This window comes from Monodon monoceros, unplaced genomic scaffold (genome assembly GCF_005190385.1).
Source record: "Monodon monoceros isolate NGI ecotype Baffin Bay Population unplaced genomic scaffold, NGI_Narwhal_1 Super_Scaffold_6, whole genome shotgun sequence".
Lineage (NCBI taxonomy): Eukaryota > Metazoa > Chordata > Mammalia > Artiodactyla > Monodontidae > Monodon > Monodon monoceros.
Window position 1 is genome coordinate 6,204,692 of NW_021703783.1, and position 23,935 is coordinate 6,228,626.

At 51.8% G+C, this 23,935-nt stretch overlaps 1 protein-coding gene across 4 annotated transcripts; it reads left to right on the forward strand.

The window, feature by feature from the left end:
• Positions 1–481: 481 nt before the first annotated feature.
• CD4 (CD4 molecule) lies at positions 482–23,874 on the forward strand. 4 transcript variants are annotated; one of them, XM_029205925.1, is made up of 10 exons: positions 1,691–1,795; positions 8,752–8,857; positions 8,995–9,159; positions 17,655–17,813; positions 18,225–18,458; positions 19,438–19,776; positions 20,524–20,724; positions 21,298–21,419; positions 21,738–21,805; positions 22,104–23,874. In XM_029205925.1, the coding sequence occupies exons 2-10, from the start codon at positions 8,809–8,811 to the stop codon at positions 22,132–22,134; spliced, it is 1,368 nt and encodes a 455-aa protein (XP_029061758.1). In that variant the 5' UTR covers positions 1,691–1,795; positions 8,752–8,808; the 3' UTR covers positions 22,135–23,874. The 4 variants fall into 4 exon arrangements, with proteins under 4 accessions (XP_029061756.1, XP_029061758.1, XP_029061755.1 ...); XM_029205923.1 differs by lacking the exons at positions 21,738–21,805; positions 22,104–23,874 and adding an exon at positions 482–643 and having other exon boundaries at positions 1,699–1,795; positions 21,298–21,726; XM_029205922.1 differs by lacking the exons at positions 21,738–21,805; positions 22,104–23,874 and having other exon boundaries at positions 21,298–21,726.
• The last annotated feature ends 61 nt before the right edge of the window (positions 23,875–23,935 follow it).

The window sequence follows — 23,935 nt, forward strand, 5'->3', positions numbered from 1 at the left end:
GGGGGTCCCTGAGACCCTTTTGGGGAGGGGGGGTTGCCAGGTCAAACCATTTTCATAAAAATAATAGGACATTATTTACCTTTGTCACTATGTTGACATTACAGTTATGTTGCAAAATCTGGGTTAGACTGCTGCCTTAGCACAAATCAAGGTCATGGTGTCAAACCATGCTATGGTCATCGTGCTCTCCACCGCCAGGCACTTGCAGTAAAAAAAGAAGAAAAAATGAATGCCAGTTTCACTTTAGAATGCACTTGATGAAGCAGTAAATAAATATTAATTGTATTAACTGTCAACCCTTGGGTACACTGTGTTATGAAATGAGAAGTAGCAGGAAGTGCTTTGGCTGCAAATAAAGCACAATGGTTGTATCAATAGAAACACTTGTATTAATAGCTGCACTTGCAAGCTGAACTAGCCACTTTTGTTCATAGTAAGGGAATGCCGTGATGACACGCGCATATTGGAAGGACCACTCAGGCTGCTGTGCAGAGGATGGCCTGGAGGAAGGTAGAATGGAGAGGCCAGGAGGCCAATGAGGAGGCAGGAGCTGTGGTCCAGGTGAAGGATGATCATGGCACTGTGGATTGGAGTGGTGGTGGTGGGCAGAGTGACTTGGACAGACTTCAGAGCTGCTTAGAAGGTAACGTCCAGGGGAATTGGTAAATAAATACATGGGAGGGGGTGGGTGAGGAAGGAGTCAGAGATTACACCCAGTTCCTTGGGCTTGAGCAGCTTGGTGGATGGTGGAGCCCTCACTGAGTGGGAAACTTGAAGAAGAAGTAGGTTTGGGGGCTTCCCTGGTGGCGCAGTGGTTGAGAGTCCGCCTGCCGATGCAGGGGACACGGGTTCATGCCTCGGTCCGGGAAGATCCCACATGCCATGGAGTGGCTGGGCCCGTGAGCCATGGCCGCTGAGCCTGCGCGTCCGGAGCCTGTGCTCCGCAACGGGAGAGGCCACAACAGTGAGAGGCCCGCGTACCGCAAAAAAAAAAAAAAAAAAGAAGTAGGCTTGGAGGGTAGTAGTATTCAGGGGATGAATTTGGTTTGGGATGCATTGAGTTTGCTATGTCTGATGAGCATGCAAACGGAGAAACCCAATGGGCAGACGGATACCCCCATTTGGTGCTCATGAGAGATCTGGACCAGAGAGAAACATTTGAGGGTTGGCCAGAGACGAAGGCCCAGAGGAAAGGAGCCTGGTCCATGGTCACTCTGGGTGTCTGAAATGCCTCAGCCCAGGCCCTTTCTGCTACATGGGCCCAACTATAATGGGGAGGGAGCCCCAGAAGCCCCCCTGAACAAATGTCCTCAGGGCCCTGGAGCCAGGGGCTGTGTGGGGCTGACCACAACGGCTATCGTAGACCCTCTATCTCCCCGCCTCCCACGTCTGCTTTCCCTGAAGCCCAGGCCAGATTGTAGCATCACTGATACAATCTTTTTCTTGCCACCCAACGAAAAGCACAGTGACCCTTTTTCTCGCTACTCAATGAGAAGCGCAGTGACGCTCTGGGCTCTGGCTGGGTTCTACAGACGTTTTTCCCTTGACTTTGCCATTTTCATTTTGACAACTTCCCCAAGAAGCAGGGGGTGGGGACCCCAGCCCCAGGTGGTGACGCTGGGGGCTGGCCCAGGCCTGGGGCGTGGAGGAGCCTCACTACCAGGCTTCCTGTCTTTCCGTTTGAGCACATCTCTGCAGAAGTAACAGGCGCTCTCCCCCGTGGGCTCTCGCTCCCAACGCTCACATAGACACACCTGTGCAAGAAGCAGAGGCGAAGACAGATCCAGGCCCAGAGGTAAGAGGAACAGACAGGGCTTTGTTCCTCCCGAGGGTCGGGGAAGGGGAGAGGAATGTCACAGAAGATGTGTTGGATTTCCAGGTCTCTGCCCACAGCTCTGACCACCTTCTCTTGCATTTCATGAGCATTGATCTCCCCTTGGAAATGGGAGCTTGCAGAGGCTGGGGATTACGCCACACTTCTCTCCGCAGTCCCACGGCGCACAGCTCGGTTCCCGGAGCGGAAGGGTGTTGACTTGGAAGGGTGACTCCGAGAGCAGAGAAGGAATGGGTGCCCCGGGCTGAGAAAGAGCCACTAGTCATGGGGAGTGGAGGAGATGAAGACAGGGAGAGGGGAAAAGAAGACAAGAGGGAAGGAGGGATGGGAAAGACACAAAAATAATCAACAAATATTAAGGAGGGAGGAGGCCTAGAAAAAAGAAAGGAAAAGAGAAAACAAAACAAAAGCAAGAAAAAGAGAAAGAGAAGTAGAATCTGGTCTAGAGACAACTCTCCCCCAAAATTAATTTTCCCAATGACCCAATCACCAAAAACGCACACCAGAACTCATACTTGCAGCATTTCGTAAGCTGTGTGATTGATGTAGCCGCCATCGACTCCCCGTTTATGGGTTTCTATTTTGTTGACTTTTTGTACATTTTTAGGATTTTTGAACAATATGTCTAAAGGCACTTCCACTTTAATTAGCTTCAAAATGATTAATGAAGCAGTTGAAAGGTAACATTCCCAGAAAGGGTTGAAACCGAGCTCTTCGGTATGGCACGCTGTAAGAGTGACAGACACGTATTTTTAGGCCACGACATCGTTAGAAAAATTGGTTCTAAGGAATTGGTTTTAGGTGTCTCAGCTGCTCTGCAAAAGGAGGCTAGTGGGGATTAGAAAAAGATTTGCAGACCCTCCCTGGGCTTGGTGGGCGTGTGTGTGTGTGTGGGGGGGGGCACGCAGGAGGTGATACCCCTCAAGTGGGATGCCCTGAGGACCCCAGCCTTCCACTTCCATGCCCTGGGTCCTTTCCTCTTTCCTGAGGCCTCCCTGGCCTCCAGCCCTGTTCCCTGGGTGTCCTCTGTCCTCCCTTCCTGGCTGGATTCTGGGCGAAGGGCCTCCCTCCCCACGGTCAGATCCCTCAAAATAGAAAGGCCCCATTCTCGCTAATTCAAAGATTTCACTCTGGGTGGGAGAGCTCTTCCTGAACGTCCTGCTCTTGTGGCGTGACTTTTTCGGGCTGCGAGGCTGAGGGTAGAACCTGATGGGGGAGGTCACGCACCTCATGTTCTGACAAACAATTTCTTGCGCTGTGTAGGCTCTGGGCTCGAACAAAATGGCCGCCCTCCTCACCTCAGATGAAAGGGTTCCCAGAGGACCAGGTCAGAGAGAACCCCGGGCTGTTTCCCTCTTTCAGCGTGGGGCCCCTTAGGTAGAAGAGGCCCCCCTGGGATAAAAACTCCCCCTACCGACCGGTTTGGGGCAGAAGCCCCTCAGCCCTCAGGCCCTGATCCTGGCCACGGCGATGTCCGCCACGCAGTTGGAGACCAAGGGCCCGGCGCACTGTAGACCCTCAGTGAGCGCTGGTTGAATGAACCACCTCTGATGAGGGTGGGTGTCAGGTAGGAGCAGGCGGGGGCCTGGGTTTGTGGGCTCTGAGGCTGAGGACTGTTCTGCACCTTTCGGGGGATTGTGGTAGGAGGGGGGCTCCGCTCTCCCCACGTGGGCGTCAGAGGCAAAGGAGAGGATGGCGGAGGTTGCAGCCAGGGAACCACAAGGGTCCCTTAGAGGGACCATGTCTCTAGGAAGTTAGTTCCTGTGAAGCCGGGGAGCAGTAGCACCCGGGCACGTGCGGTGGAGGCCGCATCCCGCGGCAGGGCTGGAGGAGGCTGATGGGGGCCGTGGGGAGGAGATGAAAGCGCCTGTGGGACCACAGACCGGTGCTGCGGTGGGGATGCGCCCGCCTCCTCCCCCCCAGCCTCGCTCCTCAGCGCAGCCCGGGGCGGCGAGGCTCCGGGCGCCAAAGGTGTGCGGGGCCTCGCCACTCTGGCCTCTCCTCGCCTCTCTTTGGGTGTCCTGCTCCGGGCGTGGGCCTGGCCTCTCAGAATTTCCTTCGCTTAACCTCTGCCCCTACCTTGTTTGTACGCCCCTGGGCTTTGTGTGTGATCGTGGACTGTGTGAAGTGCAGCTGCTCTGGGTCTCTCCCTGCCGCCCTCTTTCCTACCCATCCTCCCGTCATCCTCCCTTGGGGCTTCTGTGTGTTTCTCTGAATCTGTCCTTTCCCTTCTCTCTTTTTAAAAAAATATTTATTAATTTAATTAATTAATTTATTTTGGCTGCACTGGATCTTCGTTGTGGCATGCGCGTGGGATCTAGTTCCCTGACCAGGGATCGAACCCAGGCCCCCTGCATTGGGAATGCGGAGTCTTACCCACTGGACCGCCAGGGAAGTCCTTGTCCTTTTCCCTTTGTCCAGCCTGCAGCCATCTCCCTGGCATCCGCCCCTGGGCTCCAGGCTGTGTTCTGCAGGCTCCCTTCACATAGAGGCTTGTGGAAGCCCGCATCCCTGCCAGAGGTCTGGATGCCGGTTTCCAGGCCAGAAGGGCCTAGAGAGTAGTGGCAGCTGGAGAGAGGAGGGATGCTAAAGGAGAAGAGGCAAGGGGCTCTTAAGGTGAGCCCAGGAGAGCCAGACTCACCTCCTGGTGTCTGAGGCACAGAGGAAGGGGGACATGGATGCAGGGAGTTGAAGGTGGGGGCATCAGTGTGGGGAAGCATAGGTGCAGGAATGCACAGATGTGAGCAGAGAAACGGGGGGAGAGAGGAGCCAGGGCCTCGGGGACCAGCGGGCCCTCCCAGCCGCTCTCAGGGGCTGTGGTGTACAGGATGCTACTGTACCGGGGCAGAGCGCCTCTGGGGAGGCTGAGGATGTGGAAATCAAAGGCCAGCTCTCTGAGGCAGCAGCGGAGGCCCCAGACACCAAAGCAAACAGCGGCTGGAAACCCAGAACCTCCCCCATCAAGCTGAGGCCTGCGGTGGTTTGGGGCAGCGCAGGGAGCTGGTGGCGAGAGGTGGCCCTTGCGCAGACCCCAGGATCACCGAGTGGGGAAGAAAGAATGACCACCACTTGGGGAGAGGCAAGAATGTCCCCAACCTTGCTCAGGCGTCTAGGCTGACTTTGGACCCCAGGGAAGGGCTATCCCACATGCAGACTCCTTCACTCTCCGCTCACCAAGGACACGGTGAGTCTGGGGTGGCGGCAGTGGGACCCGCTCTCAGATCTCAGTGGGACCCCAGCCTTCCCCTCTGTGCCTCCACGGCCTGGGCCAACTTGCAAAACAACTTCGCCCGTGACTAGCCTCCCTCTTCCTTTCCTGGAAACCTTCTTCATGACCTCTTCTCTTCCTATTTCCCTGGTTTAAAAGAATTCTATCCAGTTCCCACCATGAGTTAGGCCTGGGATAGTTCCTCTTTCAGGCAGATGGAGCAACAGGAGGGGGCTTTCCCCCTGCCCCCCAAACCTCACGAGGAGGACCAAGCCCTCAGCACCCATCTGAGTGCTACGTCCTAATCATGGATCAGTGCCCAACAGGAAACAGAATGCGTCTCAGATGGTTCAAGACCATCTGCAGAAAGAGGTGTGGACAGGGGCCCAACCAGCATGTTGAGGAACCAGATACCAGTAGGAAGAGGCAAAGTCTTGAAGGGCCAACCTGTTGTTTCTAGAACCCAGTGAGGGTTTGAGCTGTGGTTAGGGGGCCATCTGACAGGAGCTGCAGTTGCCAGGGGAGGGAGCAGGGAGAGAGGGAATACAGCCATTGCCAGAAAATATGCCCAGAGCCGGGAGAGAGTAAGGATCAAATACCCCAGCCTCTCTCCCCGGCCCTCCCATCTCTTGTGGGTGCTTCCCAGTGGCCAACCCCCACCAGGAGTTGGAGCATGAGGGAGCCGGGGTGACGCGCTGTGTAGGGTGTGTAGCAGTCAGCCTCCTTGTGGAAAGCAGGGCAGAGAGGAAGGAGCATGCCTGGGGGGATGCGCACAAGAAAGGCAGCGTGGTCGCTATGATTGGGCTTCGTCCAGGCCAGGCTTGGGTGGGTACAGACCCTTCAATGACCCATTTTAGTAACAGAATTAACATGTTGAGTACAGAAAAAAGTAATCAGTGATTTCCCCTCTTCTGTTCAATTCAATTTGGTTTAAGTTACCCAAACACAACCCGAGACCTTCCTCTGTGCTCCAGCTGGTGCCAGTGGTAGCATTGCTGGCTGGACCATCACCTCTAACCCAGAGGAGATCAGGGTGGTGGAGGAGAGGGGGGAACCCAAGTCATTGTACCCGAAGGTAGAAGGTGGGATGTGCCCAAGGGGGTGTCAAGTTCAGAGTGGGAGGCTGTGGGAGTTCAGAGGGGCAGATCATTGCAAAGGTGGTCTCGGGGGAGAGAAAGACCAGGCAGAGCGGGAGAGAAAAGTAGGTCTGGATGCACAAACTCTGGGCCAGGTGCACGCCGACACTGCCCCCAAGGCCGTCTATGCTCTGAGGCCCGCTTACAGCCTGGGCCTGGAGTTCAAAGACACTTCTTTAAACTGCAGGACAGTTGATTTACAACGTTGTGTTAGCGTCTACTGCACAGCAAAGTGAGTCAGGTACGTGTATATATATACATATACATTCTTTTTCATATTCTTTTCCATTATGGTTAATTACAGGATCTTGAATATAGTTCCCTGTGTTACACAATAGGACCTTGTTGTTTTTCCATTCTGTATATAATAGTTTGCATATGCTAATCCCAAACTCCCAGTCCAACCCTCCTCTACCCGGCTCGAAGGCACTCGAGCCTGCCCCTGCCTGCCTTCGAGGCACTGTCTGGTGGCCTTCCTTTAGTCTCTACTTCCTCCATGTCATCTGTCTTGTCCCGTTACCACATCAAGCCTCCTAAAGCTCTACAAAGACCACTCACATCTCTGCTCAGAAAAACAGCAGCGACTCCCAGTGGCCTGCAGAACCGAGCCCTCACCCTCTAGCCTGCCTCTGAAGATTCAAGGTCAGGTTCCACGCCCCCTCCCATGTCACCCCCACTACTTCCCTCCACAGCCCCCTGACCTTGCACGTGGCAGTGGGATGCCCCTCCCCTTTCTTTTCCAGCTAGCTCAGGGCTTTCAGACTTGAGCGTCCAACAGTCGCCCAGAGGTTTGTGAAAACACAGGCGGCTGGACACACCCCCAGCTTCTGATTCAGCAGTTCTGGGGTGGACCCGAGAGTTTGCCTTTCTCACATGTTCTCAGGTATCAGCCGTTGCTGATGACCTCTGACCACACGCTGAGAATCACTGCTCCAACCCAGTGCCGCCCATTCCTTTAGGCCTGTTCAGAGCCTTTCTGCGACCCCCTCCTCCACAGCCTTGTCTGTCTTCCAAGCCCACAGAAACTCTGAAACATCATCTTTCTCCTTGTCCCACTCAGAGGCCTCATAGGGTCGGTCTGACAGTGAGCAGGGAATCGCCCTCTGCTCTTTCTCTGGCCGCATCACTCACACTGAATCAGGCCCCAAGTCCTGGCAGTTTTATTTTATTTTTTAAATATTTATTTATTTATTTATTTTGGCTGTGCCTGGTCTTAGTTGTGGCATGTGGATCTTTAGTTGCGGCATGCAGACTTCTTAGTTGTGGCATGCATGCAGGATCTAGTTCCCAGACCAGGGATCAAACCTGGGCCCCCTGCATTGGGAGCGTGGAGTCTTACCCACTGGACCACCAGGGGAGTCCCAGTCCTGGGAGTTTTAATTCAGAGCTCCTCCCTCAAGTCCGTCTCTCTGAGTTCAGGCCTCATCTTGTCTCATCAGGATTCTTTTTTTTTTTTTTAACATCTTTATTGGAGTTAAATGATGCTTTACGATGATGTGTTAGTTTCTGCTTTATAACAAAGTGGATCTGTTATACATATACATATGTTCCCGCATCTCTTCCCTCTTGCATCTCCCTCCCTCCCACCCTCCCTATCCCACCCTTCTAGGTGGTCACAAAGCACCGAGCTGATCTCCCTGTGCTATGCGGCTGCTTCCCACTAGCTATCTACCTTACGTTTGGTAGTGTATATATGTCCATGCCTCTCTCTCGCTTTGTCACAGCTTACCCTTCCCCCTCCCCATAGCCTCAAGTCCATTGTCTAGTAGGTCTGTGTCTTTACTCTTGTCTTACCCCTAGGTTCTTCATGACATTTTTTTTTCTTAAATTCCATATATATATGTTAGCATACGGTATTTGTCTTTCTCTTTCTGACTTACTTCACTCTGTATGACAGACTCTAGGTCCATCCACCTCATTACAAATAGCTCAATTTCGTTTCTTTTTATGGCTGAGTAATATTCCATTGTGTATATGTGCCACATCTTCTTTATCCATTCATCCGATGATGGACACTTAGGTTGCTTCCATCTCCGGGCTATTGTAAATAGAGCTACAGTGAACACTGGGGTGCATGTGTCTGTTTGATTTACGGTTTTCTCAGGGTACATGCCCAGGAGTGGGATTGCTGGGTCATATGGTAGTTCTAGTTGTAGTTTGGAGTTTTCTCACCAGGATTCTTGAAATCCTGCCTCCAGTGTTTGACCTCCTCCAGCTCATTGTTTGCTCAACAGCTGAAGGCATCTATCTTGTAAATCTACTCCTGTCCTTCTCTAAGTAAATCTCCCTAGTGCCCAGGGTCGAGTCCCAGCCTCCCAGTATGGCACTCAAGGACCTTCATGACCTGGCTTGGCTCCCTGGTCCTAGTCCCAATTTACCACCTGCTCCGAGAATCCGTTTCTGGTCCCACCTGGCAGAGAACCCACCCCCGGTCTGGGTACAGCATGTGTGGCACGTCCAGTGGGTGTCTTGTTTAGAGATCTGCACGTCTAGGTCCTGGCCTGGCTGTCCAGGTCCTGAAGGGGTCCCAGACCAGGTGAACGCCTGCTGACTGATGACTGGTGTCTCCCCAGGCCCTGCCTTTCCTTTGGGGGAAGGCCCAGGTCCCTGCCTGCCTCAGCAAAGCCACAATGGACCCCAGAACCTCTCTTAGGCACCTGTTCCTGGTGCTGCAACTGGGTGAGTGCTCAGACTTGGAGTCTGGGTGCAGGTGGCCTGGGAGGAGGGGCTGATTGGGAAATGCAGTGTGCGGGGGGGATAAGGCGGAGGCAGAGCAGCCACACCCTCGAAGCCTGACCCCCTGTTTTTCCACCTAGTGATGCTCCCAGCCGGCACTCAGGGGAAGAAAGTGGTGCTGGGTAAGGCAGGAGAACTCGCAGAGCTGCCCTGCAAAGCTTCCCAGAATAAGAGCCTGTTCTTCAGCTGGAAAAATTCTTACCAGACCAAGATTCTGGGGCGTCATGGCTACTTCTGGCACAAAGGTAGGCTGGCCCCACTCCCCGTTCAGAGAGGAAAGCCCCAGGGATTGAACACCCCTGGTGTCAGAGCCCAGCTCCTAGTAAACTCTGGGATCCTGGAAGTTCCAGCTGAGGGTCTCAGGGACTCTCCAAGTCCAGAGCCTCCCTCTGCCAGCTGCTGGTGGGCTGGGGAATGTCTATTATAATTTCATTATATTAATGGATATTAGAAAAATAATTATCATATAAAACCCATGATTTCACGAATATTGTTGCTACAGATCCATGACCATACTTGGTTTACTTTCATTAAAAGCAATAGAATGGGGGCTTCCCTGGTGGCGCAGTGGTTGAGAGTCCGCCTGCCGATGCAGGGGACACGGGTTCATGCCCGGGTCCGGGAAGATCCCACATGCCGCGGAGCGGCTGGGCCCGTGAGCCATGGCCGCTGAGCCTGCGCGTCCGGAGCCTGTGCTCCGCAACGGGAGAGGCCACAACAGTGAGAGGCCCGCGTACCGCAAAAAAAAAAAAAAAAAAAAAAGAGAGGAACTATGCATGTAGAAGCATATATATATAGGTTCCCCTCTCTTCTTACATAAAATCAATTTATCATATATGGGTGTATATTATATGTATATATATATATGGAGAGAGAAAGGGAGAGAGAGAGAGAGAGAGAGAGAGAGAGAGAGAGAGAGAGGCTATATGTTAATTAATTAGATAATGTTCTAGGTGCTGGTGATATAATATAGTAAAGAACAAAAGAGACATTCAGGCAATGAGCACACCATAACAATGCACCTGGTTCTAACCTTGGGTTATTTTTTTTTCTTAAACTTATGCAGGTATTTTGAAGATTGTTCTGTATTCAATATGTGTGTGCATCTATCTATATCTGCATATATCTGTCCCTCTCTATATATTTCTACCTCATTTCTTTTCTGTGACTGCATAGTTCTTTTGTATAATTACACCATGATTTATTTGACTATTCCCATATTGTTCGACACTTAGGCTATTTTCATTTTATTGCTCTCACAAAAAAGAATTCTTCAGTGAGTCAAACCTGGTATCTTTGGAAACATGTACAAATGTCTCTGTAGGATGAATTCCTAGAAGTGAAATCTGTGGGCCAGGTCAGCTTGCTCTTTAGATATCTTTTTATTATACAAATTTTGCTGAAATGGCATCTGCTATAGTAAGATGCAACTGTATATCAATGTGCACTTTTCAATATGTTACTTCCTTTATGTAAATTTTATTGATGTTAACTGTTTTTTTCTCCAGATTTTTAAAGTATTACATGCTCATTATAGAATATTTGGCAAATGCAGAAAAGAATAAGGAAGAAAATCAAATGCACACATAATTCTACCACTCAGAGATATCTGTTGTTAACATTTTCATTTACTTCCTTCTGATCTTTGTTTAGTGTGGAAAATATATATTATTTACATAGATGATATCATACTATACATACTTTTTATCCTACTCCCTCAGAACATTATATCATGATGGGACAATCAATTATTAGGCTAATTTTTAAAAGTAATCTGTCAATGTTTACTAAATACAAAGTTCTAAAATCTTTTTACCTAGTAATAGCTATTCTGGAAAATCTATTTTTTAAATAGTTTTATTTTATTTATTTATTTGGCCATGCCACGCGGCTTGCGGGATCTTAGTTCCCCAACCAGGGTTTGAATCCCCACCCTTGGCAGTGAAAGCGCGGAGTCCTATCCACTGGACCGCCAGGGAATTCCCTGGAAAATCTATTTGACAGAAATAAAATTAGGAATATTGCATGAAACCTGTGCAAGGATGTTGTTATAAGCATTGCTTATAATATGAAAGCACAGAATTCAAACTGAAAACCCATCAATGATGAAAGGGTTAAACTATGGTGCAACTGTGGGAAACTATGCAGATAATAAAAAACAAGGGCTTTCTGGAAAATTGAGTAGACATACATATTAGTCTGCTTGGGCTGCCATAACAAAATACCATGGTCTGGGTGACTCAAACAAGAGAAACACATATTCTCACAGTTCTGGAGGCTGGATGTCCTGAGATCAGGGTGCCAGCACGGTTGGGTTCTTTTATTTATTTATTTATTTATTTATTTATTTATCATTTTTAGCTGCATTGGGTCTTCATTGCTACGTGCAGACTTTCTCTAGTTGCAGCGAGTGGGGGCTATGCTTCATTGTGGTGTGCAGGCTTCTCATTGCAGTAGCTTCTCTTGTTGCGGAGCATGGGCTCTAGAGTGCAGGCTTCAGTAGTTGTGGCTCACGGGTTCTAGAGTGCAGGCTTAGTAGTTGTGCCACACGGGCTTAGTTGCTGTGCCGCATGTGGGATCTTCCTGGACTAGGGCTCAAACCCGTGTCCCCTGCATCGGCAGGCAGATTTTTAACCACTGCGCCACCAGGGAAGCCCCATGGTCGGGTTCTTAAGAGCGCTCTCTTCCTGGCTTGCAGACAGCCACCTATTTGCTGTGCCCTCACATGGCAGAGAGAGAGAGGGCTCTCTGGGGTCTCTTCTTATGAGGGCACTAATCCCTCCAGGAAGGCCCCACCCTCATGGCCTCATATAAATCTAATTACCTCCCTATCTCCAAATATCATCACATTGAGTGTTAGGGCTTCTACATATGAATTTTGGGGGAACACAATTCAGTCCATAGTAACATACTTTTCACTCTTCCTCTCACGAAATACAAATGAAAACCTAGACATTGCATATAGAACTAACATAAGAAGATTCTGAAAGGTGTTGAGAAGAGAGCAGACTGGTAGGGACCTCAGGGCCTGAAGAACAACAGGTTGGCGAGTTTTCTTTTTGCCTCGAATACCCCAGTCTTGGAGCTGAAGAAGCCGGCAACCTGGAAGCTCTGATGGGCACAGACGAAAATAAGCCTCACAGAAGCCTGCTCTCTTTAGTCAAAGGACCAGGAAAGGAGCAACCCAGCAAGACAAAAAACTTCAATATAACGACTGCTCTACTTCAGCCAAACACCAGAGGAAAATTGTGACCCCACACCCTCCCATGCCAACAAAGGCTGAATGGGAGCTTAAACTTCCACACACCCCCACCCAGGCTGTATAGGCACCCAACACCTCCACTGAGATGGGATCAGAGAATGCAAAGTAGAGAATGGGGCTGTGCATCCCCACCAGCCAGTGAGAAGGCTCCTCCACCCCCTGTAAAGTCAGTGGACATCACAGGAAGATCCTGGACTTCCACCCCACCCAGCAGTCAGGAGGCACCCCACCCTGCTGGGGTGGTGTCAGAAGAGGTCTAGTGGAGAGTCAAGACCTTTACCATCACCCTGTAGTAACCAGGATCTATGGAGACCACATGGGGAACTGGAACTTCCCCACGTGGGGAATTGGAACTTCCACCCCTGACCAGTTATGAGGAGCATCCCCCTCTAGCACAGTGGAGAGTGAGAGGAGAACCTAGATTTCTTCCTCTACCTGGCAGTAATAAGAACGGTATAAAAGAAAGCCAGTTAAAAAAGAAGGTTTAAATAAGATCCAGAATCTCATAACATAACACTCAGATGTCCAGGTTCCAAGTGAAAATCACTCTTGATACTAAGAACCAGAAACATCTCAAACTGGATGAAAAAAAGAACCAACAGATGCCCACACTGAGATGAAAGAGAGGTTAGAATTATCTGACAAATACTTTAAAGCAGCCATGATAAAAAGTTCCTCAGCAAACAATTACAAACATGCTTGAAACAAATGAAAACCAGAAAGCTTCAGCAAAGAAACAGAGGATGTTGGAAATTTCCTGGTGGTCCAGTGGTTAGAACTTGGTGCTTTCACTGCTGGGGCCCAGGTTTGATCCCTAGTTGGGGAACTAAAATTCCACAAGCTGCACAGCCTGGCCAAAAAAAAAAAAAAAAAAAGGGTAACATAAAAAGAACCAAATGGAAATTTTAGAATGGAAAAATATAACCAAAATACAAGGGATCAATGAATGAGCCCAACAGCACATTGGGGTGGGGGGGGACAGAGGAAAGAATCAGTGAACTGCAAGATAGAACAATAGAAATTACACAATCTGAACAACAGAGAGAAAATAGAGTGGAAGAAATGAACAAAGCCATAGGGACTTGTGGGACTCTAACAAAAGATGTAATATTTGTGTCAATGAGTGAAGGAGAAGGGAAAGAAAATTGAACTGAAAAAGTACTGGAAAAAATAGTGGCTGAAAAATTTGCAAATTTGGCAAGAGATATTAACCTATAGATTCAAGAAGTTGAGCAAAGCCTAAGCAGGATGAACCTAAAGAAATCCACATCAAGACACTTCTTAGGGCTTCCCGGGTGGCTCAGTGGTTAAGAATCCTCCTGCCAGTGCAGGGGACACAGGTTCGAGCCCTGGTCCAGGAGGATCCCACGTGCCGCGGAGCAACTAAGCCTGTATGCCACAACTACTGAGCCTGTGCTCTAGAACCCGTGAGCCACAACTACTGAGCCTGCGTGCCACAACTACTGAAGCCCGCGTGCCTAGAGCCCATGCTCTGCAACAAAGAGAAGCCACCGCAATGAGAAGCCCACGCACTGCAACGAAGAGTAGCCCTGGTCACCGCAACTAGAGAAAGCCCACACACAGCAACAAAGACCCAATGCAGCCAAAAATAAAATTAAAAAATAAAATAAATTTTAAAAAAAGACATCATAATTAAACTTCTAAAAACTAAAGACAGGGCTTCCCTGGTGGCGCAGTGGTTGAGAGTCCGCCTGCCGATGCAGGGGACACGGGTTCGTGCCCCGGTCTGGGAGGATCCCACATGCCGCGGAGTGGCTGGGCCTGTGAGCCATGGCCACTGAGCCTGTGCATCCGGAGCCTGTGCTCCGCAATGGGAGAGGCCACAACAGTGAGAGGCCCGCGTACCGCAAAAAAAAAAAAAAAAAAAGTTGGTATATACTGCAAGATCACTTCTAGAAAGGTTCTAGCCATTTACAATAAGTCTAGATAATAATGTCACTGTGTGCCTATCTCACCAGCACCCTTGCTGACACTGAATAGTAATATTTAAAACTTTTTTTTTTTGGCTAATTTGATGGTTGAAAAATATAGCATTGTTGGTTTAATTTGCATTTCTATGATCGCCTGTGAGATTGAAACATATGTACTCCCTTCTAAACATTCTTACCTCTTTTGTGTTGACGTTTTTGTTCTGCTCCTATGATTTGAATTTCCTTCAGAACAGCTCCCCTTCCCGGCTTCCTGATCTCTGACCACGGCAGCATCACTCTCCTGACTCCCCCAGTTTCTGAACCATAGAGCCAATTTTTTTTTTTTCCCCTACTTCAGTCCCTGATTTCCCATCCGTCACTGCTTATGGCCATTCCTTCCCGTGGAAGTGTTTTTCTGTTTCATCTTCTTTGTTCTCATGGGAACTCCACCCTCATTAGCCAAGGCCACATACCCCTCCCCTGGATTACAGTGGAAGCTTCCTGGCAATTCTCTCTGCTACCAGTCTCTCCTACTTCAATTCTCTTCCTCCTGCAGCAGTACCGGCTCCCAAAGCAATGCTTTGCGTGTGTCACTCCCTAGTCCATTAGGCTAAGCCTGGAAGCCTCTGCCTGACATTCTTCCCCTCAGCATCGCTTGCTGTAGCTCCCCAGCCGGAAACCTCACACCCAGGTGTTTTCCTCACTGCTTTTTTTTTTTTTTTTTTTTTGCGGTACGCGGGCCTCTCACTGTTGTGGCCTCTCCCGTTGCGGAGCACAGGCTCCGGACACGCAGGCTCAGTGGCCATGGCTCACCGGCCCAGCCGCTCCGCGCCATGTGGGATCTTCCCGGACCGGGGCACGAACCCGCGTCCCCTGCATCGGCAGGCGGACTCCCAACCACTGCGTCACCAGGGAAGCCCCTTCCTCACTGCTTTGAGGTGGTTGCCTGTGCAGCTTTCCTGGAGATTTTCCCCCTTCCTAGATGTCCTTGCTGCAACCCTTTCCTCTAGCTCACCGCCTGTACTTCTTTTAAGGCTTGGTTCAGTACTGGTCTCCTCCATGAATTGATCCCAGATGCATTGATAATCTTTGACCTTTCACAAAGTAGAATCACTTTTACAAGGTATGGAACAGTCTGGACAAGGGGGTCATGACGAGGCTCGGAAGACGTTTTAAAAGGGAAGCAAGGAGGAAAAGTTATTTTAGGGAAAGGGTGTTACATTTCATTTGGAACCAATTGAGTTTTGGGTGATGGCAGGACATCCAGATAAAGTCATCCCTTGGGCCACTGGAAACGTGGGCCCAGGATGTAGGCGAGAGGCTGGGGCTGGGGGTCATCTGCAGAGCTGACAGGGGATGCGGTGGAATTGAGAATGTCTACAGAAACGGGGAAGAGGATCCAGGAGAGAGTCCGGAGTAGCACCTAAATGTAGATAGCAGAATAGGAGTCCAAGGTGAAGAAAAGGGAAGGGTGCTCAGATGTGGAGGAGAGAATCGAAAGAAGTGACACGGGGGCAGAACCAGAGGAGGCTACCCCTTCAAGAAGTTTGGTAGATTGTAAAAGGAATGTAGTAGGATTTCAGAAAAATTGGGGAGCTAACCAGCACACAGATCCAGGGGAGAGAGCAGGTAGGGTAGGGACTCCTGCAGGACAAATGAAAGGGGAGGTGGGCAGAGCTGGAGGAAAATCGGGGGTGGGTGTGAGCCCAGGGCTACAGGTTATCTGGAAAGGTCTCCTGGAGAGGGTGGCCCTGAGCAGCGGGAAGGGGCTGTGAGGTCTGGAAGAGGCAAGAAGGGAGAATGACGGCCGACTTGACAGTACGTCTCCCGCACCAAGGCCAAAATGGGGAGAGGGCCAGGGGGTTGAGGGTGGGAGCTTTATCTCAGCCGCCTTCACCCCATTCCTGCAAATATGCATTCTAAGTAAAAGCCTGTGTCTTTGCTATGCAAATTTAGCTGCTAAAGCCCTTCATTGTAATGAAGTTCTGGGGCTGCTGCTGCACCCAGAAAATGGTTAGCTAAAGAGAAGAGCTTCCTCTGGGTGCTGGTTGTTAGTTCTGATGAGGAGGCTGGAGGAGGCCGCATGTCCGTGCTTGCAGAACTTTCCAGAGACAGTATTGCACAGCGTACCCAACAGCCTGAATCTTAATCCTGGCTCCACCACTTACTGATGTCAAAATTCAAAAGGTAGGGCTTCCCTGGTGGCGCGGTGGTTGAGAGTCCGCCTGCCGATGCAGGGGACGCGGGTTCGTGCTCCCGGTCCGGGAGGATCCCACACGCCGCGGAGCGGCTGGGCCCGTGAGCCATGGCCGCTGAGCCTGCGCGTCTGGAGCCTGTGCTCCGCAACGGGAGAGGCCACAGCAGTGAGAGGCCCGTGTACCACAAAAAAATAAAATAAAATAAAATAAATTCAAAAGGTAGAAAAGGGCATAAAGTGAAAAGCCCTCCCACACCTGTCTCATGGGGATGCACTTCCTCTCCCTAGGGACTACCAAGGCGACCATTTCCTTACGTTCACCTCTAGAAATATTTGTTCATATACCAGGCAGGATAGATAGATAGAGAGACAGGTAGATAGATGGATAGATAGATAGATAGATATAGATAGATAGATGTTAAATAACTTTCCCCCTCCTTTTCAAGCAATGGTAGCCTGCTTAATATCTTGCTTTATTCAGTTAATGATGTTTCTTAGATATTATTCCATCTCAGAATAGAAAGAGCCTTCTCCTTCTTCTCTTATAGCATTCCACTGAATGGGTGAACTCTAATGTATTTAACCTCTCCTTTCTTGGTGAACATTTAGTTCTGTATGTGCATTTGTAATTCTGGTAGATATTACAAATTACCTTCCAGGGGAAGGGATAAATTGGGAGATTAAGACTAACATATACACACTACTGTATATAAAATAGATAACTAATAAAGACCTACTGCATAGCACAGGGAACTCTTCTCAATTCTCTATAATGACCTATATGGAATAAGAATTTTAAAAAGAGTGGATGTATGTATATGTAGAACTGATTCACTTTGCTGTACTGCAGAAACTAACACATTTAAAATCAACTATACTCCAATAAGAATTTTAAAAACGAAAACGAAAACAAAACAAATTACCTTCCAAAGAAATTGTACTGGTTTATGTTTCTGCCGATAATGTGTTAGCAAGAGTTTGGGCAACTACTTAATTTCTCTGAGCCTCACTTTCCTTATTTGCAAGATAAGTAAAACAGTACCTATTTCTCAGAACTGTTGTGAAGATTACTTGAGACGATGCATGTAAAGTGTTTGGCATGTAGGAGTTGGTGCTCTCTAAATGAGGATAAGATTTTATATTTCGGGTTAGTGAGATGTTGTCCTGGCCTGGTAAAAGAATGTGTTGGGACCTCCTCGCCAGTCTGGGGTTCTCAGATTAGGACCCGAGGCAGATTCTGCTGGAAATGGGCAACTCAGATCAGCAGAGTTGTGGGCACCGCCCTCGCCAGGGGGTGCCGTGCCTCCAGGGTACCCCAACCTCCTCAATACGGTGGCATTCTACTCCCAGGTGCCTCCAACCTGCACTCTCGAGTCGAATCAAAAATAAACCTGTGGGACCAAGGATCCTTTCCTCTGGTCATCAAGGATCTTGAAGTACCTGACTCGGGGACTTACATCTGCGAAGTGGAGGACAAGAAGATCGAGGTGGAATTGCAGGTGTTCAGATGTGAGTGGGGCAGCCTGGGATGAGGACACCTCCAGCCAATCTCCCTTCCTCCTTGACTCCCATCCCTGTACCCAAACCAGGACCTGAGCTGGTGGCATTTCAACAGTCCAGAGACCGGTCAGACAGGCCGCCGCATCTCCTCAGCCCCTCCTCAGGCCTTGGGTCAGGCAGGGGGAGTCGAAGAGACCTAGGGGTGGGGGTGAGGGGGATGGAAAGGCAGGAGACAGAGGGAGGACTGAGAGAGACAAGGAGAGGGGGAGGGGAGAGGGAAACGCTGCCTTGGGCTGGGGATGGGCAGAAGGGAGATGCTGGGATGGGGGTAACGGAGAGACACCCTTGGTCTCCTGGCTTCTTCCCTTCTCCTTGGAGATGGTGCGTGTGCGTGACACAACTGGCCTGCTACCCCCACAGTGACTGCCAGCTCGGACACCCGCTTGCTGCTGGGACAGAGCCTGACCCTGACCTTGGAAGGCCCCTCTGGTAGTAACCCTTCAGTGCAATGGAAAGGTCCAGGCAATAAAAGGAAGAATGAGGCCAAGAGTCTGTCACTGCCCCAGGTGGGGCTGCAGGACAGTGGCACCTGGACATGTACCGTCTCCCAGGCCCAGCAGACGCTGGTGTTCAACAAGCACATCCTGGTGCTGGGTAAGAGGCGCTCCCCTCCTCCGCAGGCCCCCTGGCCTGACAGACGGTCCCTCTGCTCTCGCTGCTGCTCCAGTTCTGGGTCTGCCCTGGGAGACATACTGGGCCCTCTCTTCCTCAAGCTTCTCATTTACAGCCACGCCTCAGGGTAGTGGACATGGGGGAAGGAAGGGACAGGGGATGTGAGGACGTGAGGGACCCCAGAGACCCAGGAGGAAGCCCCAAAGGAGGGCTGTCAAGGGCGTCTATGTTCTCCGTTGCCTCAGCTCCCCCCTCCCACCAAGTTGGCAAAGCCACTAATTCAGGGACACTCACAGCAGCAAGCCAGCCCTGATGAAATTTGACGTTGCAAATTTGATGCCTCCTGAGCTAGGCTTCGGGAGGGAAAAAAGAGCCCAGAAGGCAGGCACTACCCCAGATCCTGTCCTCCAGGTGCTTACGGGACACACGGTAGGGTGTGCGGTGGTGAAGTGTGTGGACTCTGGTTGAAATCCTGGCTCTGGCTTAACCGTGTGGCCTTGGGCAAGTTACTGAACCTCTCTGTGCCTTGGTTTCCGCATCTGTAAAACAGGGATGGTCTAGCCTACCTTGTCGTGTTATGGGCAGAAGTAACGTACGGAATGCACTTACAACAGCACCTGGCACGTAGTCAGCCAGTATTTGCTCTTATCTTGTGAAGGGTGATAACTTATGTACCCAAGTGGTGCAGGCCAAATGGCCTCTGTGCTCTAGGATCCTGAGGAGGGAGAGGCCCCTTGTGGCTGGGCTGTTCTAGGAGGGCTTCTAGGGGGAGGGGGTGCTGCCGTGGGACCTCCCTGGCATGCAGAGCTGAGAGAGGAGAGGAGAGGTAGACGGGAGTTTAAGCACCTGAATGGCAGCCTGGGTGTTTGGACTCACCTGGTCTCCTCCCGTCTCCCCCCACTACGTGCCTACCCGCCGCGTGCCTGCGTATGGACCCGGGTTCTCTCCCGTCCCCCTCCAGCCTTCCAGGAGGTCTCCAGCACAGTCTATGCAAAGGAGGGGGAGCAGATGAACTTTTCCTTCCCACTCACATTCGGAGATGAAAATCTGAGCGGGGAGCTGAGTTGGCTGCAGGCAAAGGGGAATTCCTCCCCCGAGTCCTGGATCACCTTCAAATTGAACAATGGGAAGGTGACTGTGGGAAAGGCTCGCAAGGACCTCAAGCTCCGCATGAGTAAGGCGCTCCCCCTCCACCTGACTCTGCCCCAGGCTTTGCCTCAGTACGCAGGTTCTGGAAACCTGACCCTGAATCTCACCAAGGGGAAGTTGTATCAGGAAGTGAACCTCGTGGTGATGAGAGGTGAGGAGATAGGCTGAGAAGGTGAGGGCGGGGTGGGGCTGGAGGGACCTGGCCCTGGGACCCTCCAAGGCAGGACAGGCCCCCAGAGGGATGCCTAGGCCCTGGCTGCCTGATGGAGCCAATCAAGGGCTGGTTTGGAACGGAGGTTGCAATCCTCTGTCCGTCCCTGACATCCAAGAGCCGGCCTAAGGTGGCCTCCACTAGAATTCCCAGGGGTGCTTCCTGAGAACCAGGCTCTAGTTCTGCCTCTGCCCGACCCTCTGTGACCCCAGCTAAGCCCGTCCCCTCTGTGGGTCGGCTTTCTCCTAAGGAGGATAACAGTACGACAGTGATGGTGACAAGGTCAGGCGCCACACTGAGTTCTCCCCATCCTTATCTCCTTAATCATCGTAACAACTTCACAAATAATAACGGCTAATATTTGATGCTCTGTGCCTGCCAGGCCCCAGTCAAGCGCTCTACATGTATTTCTCCATTTAATTTTTGTCTGGGGCTCAGGTGGGTAAGTAACTTGTTCAGAGACTCACAGATAGTAAGCAGTGGGGCTGGGGTTCAAATCTAAGACTGTTGGACCTCAAAAACCCTGTTTCCTCCATTATAACTGCATGAAAATGTGCTCTGAGAGGCTAAAAGAGGGATGCCAATGTAAAGTATCATTTTCATTGTCCTACGAATCGCCTTAGAGCATGGAGGTGCTGGGAACCCAGAGGTCCAGGCTCCCAGTCTCAGGCTCTTGTCCCTCTGCAGTGACTAAGTCCCCAAACAGTTTGACCTGTGAGGTGCTGGGACCCACGTCCCCCAGGCTGATACTGAGCTTGAAGAAGGAGAACCAGAGTATGAGGGTCTCAGATCAGCAGAAGCTAGTGACCGTGCTGGGCCCTGAAGCAGGGATGTGGCAGTGTCTACTGAGCGACAAGGGCAAAGTCCTGCTGGAATCCAAGGTCAAGAGTGAGTGAGAGTCCAGATTCCGTGGCCTAACCCCGAGCCCCGACCTCCTCCACCGTGGGACCCTCCCAAGGCTGGTGGAGACCACCCAGCCTCCCAGTTGCTCTGAGATGGGTGGGTTATAGGTATGGTGCCTGGACGCAGGGGTGATGAGGTGAAGTGGGGTGTGGTCCTGGGCTTTTGTAGTCCCTCAAGTTCCCATCTCCCTAAGGTCTACAGCTCAGGAATGGGGTCCACCTGACCAAGAGCCCCCCTCCCTGGCTCCTCTTCAAACCCAGACAGAGAGACAGACACACACATACACACATTCATGCACACGGCACATGGCGTGGACCGCCGCTTCTAGCTCCCCAGGGTACAGTGCAGTGTCTAAACCTTAAAACCCCTTCCCCAGCCTTTCCCTTCCAGCCCTGGGGGCCCCTGAGGGCCCCGTGCACCCTGCCCCGCTCTCCCAGCCCAAGGACCAGACCCAAGTGTGGCAGGGCAATGAGGCCCTCCCTCCTCGGGCCCCCCTGCTGCGTGCCCTGTGCCTGAGTGCAGCAGGCAGGGAGCTGAGCACAGCTCTCTCTCTTGCAGTTTTGCCCCCGGTGCTCGCCCACGCCTGGCCGAAGCTTCTGGCTGTGGTGCTGGGGGGCATCACCAGTCTTCTGCTTCTCGCTGGATTTTGCATCTTCTCTGCTAAATGCTGGCACCGCAGGGTGAGTGAGCCTCCCCAGACGCCCTCGTCCCCCCGCAGGGCACTTGCGCACCTGAGGCCTGTACGGCAACAAGGATACCCTGTGTCGGTGACCTGCTTCTGCTCTGGCTCCCTCGGCCCACTGCTCAGCAGCCTCACTGCCAGCTGGGCCCCGTCCCAGATCCCACGCGGAGGGAGAGACAGGAAGGCGCAGAGTTAATTCTGGGACAGATGGCCTCAGCCACAGTCACTGCCTCTCCCCTCCCACGCCCCCCTCCAAGGGGCAGCTCCCTTTCAGAGGCCTGGGACCCTCACGACTCCTCTCTTTCTCCCTGGACAGCGCCGGGCAGAGCGGACATCTCAGATCAAGAGACTCCTCAGTGAGAAGAAGACCTGCCACTGCTCGCAGTAACTAGGGGGCAGAGAGGGAAGGGGGGAGAAGAGAGGGAAGGGAGGGGAGGAAGAGAAGAGGAGATGGGGGCTAGAGGGAGGTGGTGGAGAGGACAGAAGCAGGCAGGGATGGCCCGGGAGGTAGGTAGCTGGCGGGAGGTGGAGGACGGCGAGGTGAGGGGCAGGGGGCCTGCGATGTGTCCGGTGGCCATCACTGAGCTGGAAGAGAAAAGCAGGGTCTGGGAGCCAGGGAGGGCCTGGAAAGCAAGGAGCTGGGGGGGAACAGACGCGCTCCTCTTATTCTTTGTCCCTCCAGCCGGCTCCAGAAGACATGTAGTCTCACCTGAGGCCCCAGCCAGGAGGAGCTTCCCATCTGCAGCCTCCCCAGCTGGCTCCCCCTGCATTTCCTGTTGGTCTCCTGGGCCTGCGGACCAGATGAATGTAGCCGGCATAGCGCCTCTGTCCACCTCCTGCCCTCCCCGTCCAGTGGGCCTTGGGTCCGCTCTTCAGAGGCTCACTCACACCCCCTCTTCCCCATTTCCTTTTCACTCAAACCCTAGCCCTTCTTTGATGATTTCTTCTCGACCCTCTCCCTCACTGCTCACTTGCATCTCAGGGGAGCACGTGGGACCGGCCCTGCCTGCCCTGGAGGGTGAGGCTGGGTGTCTGAAGCACGAAGCACAGGGCTGTCACTGTTCGGGAGAGGACCCTGGGACCAGAGAAGGCAGGGACTAGCCCAAGGTCACACAGCCCGTCAAGGACAGATCCAGATCCAAAGGCTCCTTCCTGACTGCCAGCCTGTGCTGCTCCATTCTGCCTGCGTCTTACCCTGTGTTAGCAGAACCACAGACTTACATCCTGACCTGAGCACAGACCAGCACCCTGGGCACATTCGTGCGCAGATACAGTTCCTTACCACCCAAGCAGCGTGGTGCTGTCTACAAGTCAGTTTCACATCCTTAGTCCATTTGAACCTCATGAAGATCCTACAAGACTGGTAGTGACAGGACCAAGATTACCATCTCCAGCTTCTAGACCAGAAATGGAATGCAGAGAGGTCAGGTGATTGCCTAGGTTCACACGGCTAGTACGTGGGCTAGCCCAGGTCTCTTGACCTCTAGGTCCACTGCTATCTCTTGAACACAGGGACAAATACCACACAGATCTCTGCAGTTGGCTGGTCATAGATGCCCGGTACTACCTTGGATTCCCTTCACCACAGGGAGGTTGCCTCAGAGAGTTCAGGGCCTCCCTGCCGAGGATCCCTCCTCCATCACAGCAGAATCCTATTACCAGAGGACAAAACCTGTAGTTCTCCTAATCAGGGCACAGGCTGCGAGCACAGTGACCCGCCACTCACCCTGTCAGAACCTTCTAGAAGGTGAACTTTGCCAGGGGGACAGGGTGGGGAGCTGGCCAGAGAGTGAACCCTCTGAGGGTACCTCTGGGCCTCAGAGATACCCACTGGGCCTCAGTCTCCCTGCCCCATACCCCCCTTCATCCCTCCCCCAAATGATTCAGGAGACAAGAAAATTGGGTTTACAAGTTTTCTTCTTCCTCCTCTTCTTTTTTTTTTTTTTTTTTTTGTGTTACACGGGCCTCTCACTGTTGTGGCCTCTCCCGTTGCGGAGCACAGGCTCCGGACGCGCAGGCTCAGCAGCCATGGCTCACAGGCCCAGCCGCTCCGCGGCACGTGGGATCCTTCCGGACTGGGGCACGAACCCGCATCCCCTGCAATGGCAGGTGGACTCTCAACCACTGCACCACCAGGGAAACCCCTTCCTCCTCTTCTTGATCCATTTCTCTCAGGATCCCCAGCCTCCTCTGCCTCTCTCTCCTCCCTTCCCTTTCTCACCACGTCCCGCAGTCCCTACCCTTTCCCCCTTTTCCTTTCCCTCCAGCTTGCCGCCTCTTCCAGGAAGAACACCCGGTTGTCTCCAGGACTCCCCATGGCTTGCTTTGTATTCCTGCCCACTCCCCACCCCTGCCTCCCTGAGCTGACAGAAAAATCCAAGAGACTGACTTTAAGGAAGTGCTCTTCTTCATTTGTGTGTGTGTGTGTGTGTGTGTGTGTGTGTGAGAGAGAGAGAGAGAGAGAGATGGCTCTTTTCTGGGGACCTGGAATCTTCTGATCTGTGGGGTCAGACC

Bases quoted from the DNA above. Each gene is read 5' to 3' on its own strand.
- CD4 (XM_029205923.1), top strand. From the start codon at position 8,809: ATGGACCCCAGAACCTCTCTTAGGCACCTGTTCCTGGTGCTGCAACTG. The intron at 8,858-8,994 runs GTGAGTGCTCAG...TTTTCCACCTAG, and splicing joins GTTCCTGGTGCTGCAACTGG to TGATGCTCCCAGCCGGCACT. The intron at 19,777-20,523 runs GTGAGGAGATAG...GTCCCTCTGCAG, and splicing joins GAACCTCGTGGTGATGAGAG to TGACTAAGTCCCCAAACAGT.